The sequence below is a fragment of the Prosopis cineraria genome, unplaced genomic scaffold (assembly GCF_029017545.1).
Source record: "Prosopis cineraria cultivar Desert tree isolate PC_DT_omini unplaced genomic scaffold, ASM2901754v1 PC2150, whole genome shotgun sequence".
NCBI lineage: Eukaryota > Viridiplantae > Streptophyta > Magnoliopsida > Fabales > Fabaceae > Prosopis > Prosopis cineraria.
In genome coordinates, this window is record NW_026557475.1 from 16,346 (window position 1) to 20,845 (window position 4,500).

The window sequence follows — 4,500 nt, forward strand, 5'->3', positions numbered from 1 at the left end:
AAATATTTTATCGTAATCTGCCAGCCACGTTGTGGATTTGGAAATCCTGCGTTATTGAGCACTTCAACCAGAGTAAACAGAAGCGATCCACACAAACACTACAAGCCGCTCACATCCCCTCACACAAAACGCACACAAACTCTACTCATGTCTACACCCAACACCCACGTCGGTTTGCTGCCACGACAACACATATGAACGATTAATAAGCAGTGATGATAAAGTATTGATGTCAGTTTTTAGGATTAATCCGAATCTCATCTAATCCACTTTTGTCCGCGAACCTGGTCCGCTGCTGAACCTGGAAGTAGTCCCTGTACTTGATGTTCTTGAACAATGGCTCCTCTTTCTGCACCAGCCCCGTCGCCGGACCTATCTCCTTCTCCAAGTCTGGTCCATTCACCAGCACCAGACTTATCCTTGTGTCCTTGTTGTTCAACACTGCACGGTGCAAGATGCTCTTGTACCTCCCATTGCTCACCGCCTAATCCATCAAGAATCAATGTTTGCCCATACATGAAGTGAATCTATATACAGAAAAGTGTGCCTTGTGTGTGTAGACATTTAGGACATGAGGAATGGGAATGACCTCGAGTTGATCTCCAGTGTTGACGATGAGGCAGCTGGGAAGAGGATCCACGTTGACCCACCTGCCGTCGTGCTTGACCTGGAGGCCTCCGATTCCGTTCTGGTAGAGAAGGGTGAGGAGGCCGTGATCGGAGTGAGGAGGCATGCCCAGGGCAAGGTCTGGCTCAGGGCAAGGAGGGTAGAGGTTGACGGCGAAGATCTGCAAACCAGAGTCGAAACCAGTGGACTCCACGAGGGCCTCGGGCTCTAATTCCAAGCTCTCCGATATCCCTTGCAGCAAAGTCCTCGCTATCGCCCGGATCTTCCCGCTATAATCATAAGCAACCTCCCTGTAGAAACAGGATGGATTATACGAAGGCCAATCCGAGAAGCAGAGAAAACAAAGAGACGATGAACTTACTTGAAACCGGGGGGTTTGTTGGGGAAATTGAATTCTGGAAGCGTGATGACCTTGAGGTAATCTCTCCAGTAATGAACCTTCTCTACTTGAGGGTGGAAGCTGGTGCCATGTCGTATGGGGGAAAAGGGACCCCTATCGGCGAATTCCTTCTTTTCCTCGACCGGCAAGTTATGGAATTCGTGAGCCTTGTTCATCACCTCCGCCATCAGCTTCTCCGAAATCCCATGATTCGTGAGCTGCCACAATTCCCACATTGTTAATTATACCTGAAACAAAACCGAAAGCGCCATGCTTAGAAAACAGGGGTGCATTGGAATTTTAGGAGTTTACCATGAAAAAGCCCCATTCGGCGCAGGCCTTGCCGAGTTGGGTGACGGCGTCGGCGTGGAGCAGGGGGTCGTCGGAAGTAAGGAGTAAGAAATCGATGACGGGGATGGAAGAAGCGAGCTCGTCGGCAACGTCGTCTCGGGGTTCAACGATAGAGTAGTAGGAGGAAGGGATGGGAGAGAGTCCATTGGAATCGGCGAAGGATTTAATACTGCCGATGTCGGAGGCGTGAAGCTTGGGAGGTTCCGATGAGGACATGGAGGAAGTGGCCGCTGGAGGCATGGGGATAAGATGGGTCAAATAAGAGGGAGTGATTATTGAATGAATGAGTGAAATGGAGGGAAAGGATATAATTATAGATAGACAAACTAATAATTGGAAGGTATGGGGGAAGAAGAAGACGGCGATGAGGATAAGCAACTCTTTATGAAGACCAGAGAGTAAGTTGGAGAAAAATAAAAACAGAGATGGGGTCTGAGTCACCAAGGGACATCTACAACTTGTCTTGTTCTTCATGAAGAGGAAGGCACCATCCATCTGCACAAATGCCCGTAAACTTAAAAAAAAAAAAAAAAGTATTATGTGGGTTCGGTTATTAGTAATTTAATAACTAATAATTGTTGCTATTAGATTAACGGGGGCTATTCTGAATTGATCAGAATCTATTGCATCCATGTACTGCGCTCTTTTGTAATGTATTCATGCGTTTGGATGGATGAAAATTTAGATTTAAATTTATATTGGATCAAATTTTTTATTTTAATATGAAAAAAAAATTATGAATTTATATTTGATTTAAATTCAAATTTATTTCTTGTTATGTTTGATTTGTAATTTTAAATTTATTCTATACCTTATTTATTTAAAATTTTAATCACTTTAAATATATCATCCTCTTCACATTTTCATTATTAATATTTATATGACTCTAGTATCTTTTTTTATTTTTTATTTTTATCTTTTGTTAATTGAAAAAAAATGTTCAGATAAGTGTTTTGAATTTAAATAATTTTAAAATTGTTCATATTTTTTGTTTTTAAAAATACTAAAAACAAAAAAATTGATGCAGGACGGAGAGAAAAGAAGAGAAAATCGATAGAAAGATGACTGAAAGAGAATTAGGAAGAAAGAAAACCTCGTGGTGGATAAATAATAGCAATTCATCTTCAATGAAAAGACAAATACCAAGCAAACGTTTTTAGCTAGCACTTGAGTTTTTATTGAAATAAAAATACTTAACACGTACAAATTCAAGAAGGGCGTAGAACCTTGCCGTCATCACGGTGGAACGTTCTGCTGGGCCATAAAAGCCCATGTTGTGATTGCCCAATGCGTTAAAAACCTCTTATTGTTGTCCAGAAAGATGTCAATGTCCACTGCAAGCTTCACAGTTCACACACGTGGTGGCATGAGTGTACGACGTGTCCCGAAAACAAGGATTTGCAGTTACAATCCTGGGATAATGGAACTGCCCGTGCCCGATAATACCAACTGAGAGAGTGATAGTTGGTAAAATAATGAATTGAGTTAATATCGGTTGAGATCCTGATATTTTTTTAATGTAAGTTAAAAATATCAATCTAAATTATTATAAATTTAATAATTTTAATTATAGATAAATATTTAGATATTAATATATAATTTTTAAATTTAAAAATTAATTTTTATTATAATTATTAAATTATATTTATAATTCATTTTATAAAAAAATTTGTCAAGAATTTAACTGACATTTGTAACACACCAATTTTTTTATAATTTAACTCAACCATAGTTAGGTTACAGCCACTCAACACATTTTATATCAATAATTTTAATATAAAAATATTTTATAATTGGCTTCAACTCACACAATACAACATTTCAGTTAAATTTTTACCTCCCCCATGCCCTTAGGTTAAATTACATTTGTCCATCCTTATACTCCCAACAAGTAAACTAAATCACATTTATCCATCCCTATATTCCCAACAAGTAAAATAAATAATTTAGTCAAATTTCAAAACAAGCCAATGATTTGGCCTCATAAGCATGCCATTTTAATCAATTCAAAGTAAATCAAATATTAAAATTACAGTCATCCAAAGTGTACCAAAAATAGAAATAGTTTGAAAGACATGATTACATTTATATATTTATATAATTGTCAATAAACAAAAAGTCCTAATATTGGTAATATAAAACATTATAAATCATAAATTAAATACCCAAAAGAGACAGTGAATCTATGCCACTAAGCCTCTGGGACTCCTTCACGTGTCACTCGTGGCTCTTCTCCTGAAAATTATCAACCACATAATGAGACTCAAAAGTCCCAGCAACCAAAGCCAATTTATGATAGTGTATACAAACAGTTAAGTGTGTGCTTTATAAGTAAAAATAAAAAATAATATAATTTTAACAAATATAAGAATATTACAATACACACAAACAACCATCCTTATATCCCTCCATTAACCTCGAGCCGTAGCCTTCACTCGGTGCTAAATTACTCGGAAAAGTAGATTAGCCCGAGCCCTTGCAAGCCACCTATTGAGCTTCAATAGGGGCGTATCACATGGCACATAAATACAACAACAATAGCAAGTCTTCTAACACCTCTCACAATAATCAAACAATTCATAAATATTGCACAATTATACAATATTACAAAATTCACAATTTTCTCAATAATCACCCAATTAACATGAAGTAACACTAATCACAAATTAAAAGCATGGTACCTCGTGGCTTTTTCAATAAATTATTCCTTACAAATTTCTCTCCCATCACAATCTTCACCAACAACACAATCTACAAATAAACATTATTATTTATAAATATTAGTTTTAATTATTAAAATTAATAAAATAATTCTAATAATAGAATTAAAAATATACATAATTCCTAATCTCAATCTTAATACAAATCTAGAGTAATATTATTAAGTAAAATTTTAATTCCTCTTTTACTCATCAATAAACATTAATAATCTAAAAATTAACTTCTAAACTAATTTCTATTATCAAATTTTTTTTTATTCTAAATTCGCATCTAAAATACTCAAAAATTGAAAATTGAGTCTCAAGCTTAGAATCATAATCCTATAAAGCCATAAATAATTCTTTCCCATCCTAATAATCATCTAAACCTCAATAAATCAACATATATTTTCATATTTAATAAAAATATAGTTTAGGATTTGA

General features: G+C 35.9%; 1 protein-coding gene across 1 annotated transcript; it reads right to left on the reverse strand.

Moving 5' to 3' along the window:
* LOC129301494 (2-oxoglutarate-dependent dioxygenase 19-like) lies at window positions 1–1,808 on the reverse strand. The gene is made up of 4 exons (XM_054940058.1): window positions 1,319–1,808; window positions 989–1,224; window positions 590–917; window positions 1–484 (listed from the first exon to the last, which is right to left on the reverse strand). The coding sequence occupies exons 1-4, from the start codon at window positions 1,595–1,597 to the stop codon at window positions 233–235; spliced, it is 1,095 nt and encodes a 364-aa protein (XP_054796033.1). The 5' UTR covers window positions 1,598–1,808; the 3' UTR covers window positions 1–232.
* Between the last annotated feature and the right edge of the window lie 2,692 nt (window positions 1,809–4,500).

Excerpts from the sequence above, each read along its gene's own strand:
- LOC129301494 (XM_054940058.1), bottom strand. The coding sequence starts at position 1,597 with ATGCCTCCAGCGGCCACTTCCTCCATGTCCTCATCGGAACCTCCCAAG. Across the intron at positions 918-988 it reads AACAAACCCCCCGGTTTCAA|GGAGGTTGCTTATGATTATA; the intron begins GTAAGTTCATCG and ends CTGTTTCTACAG. Across the intron at positions 485-589 it reads ACACTGGAGATCAACTCGAG|GCGGTGAGCAATGGGAGGTA; the intron begins GTCATTCCCATT and ends TTGATGGATTAG.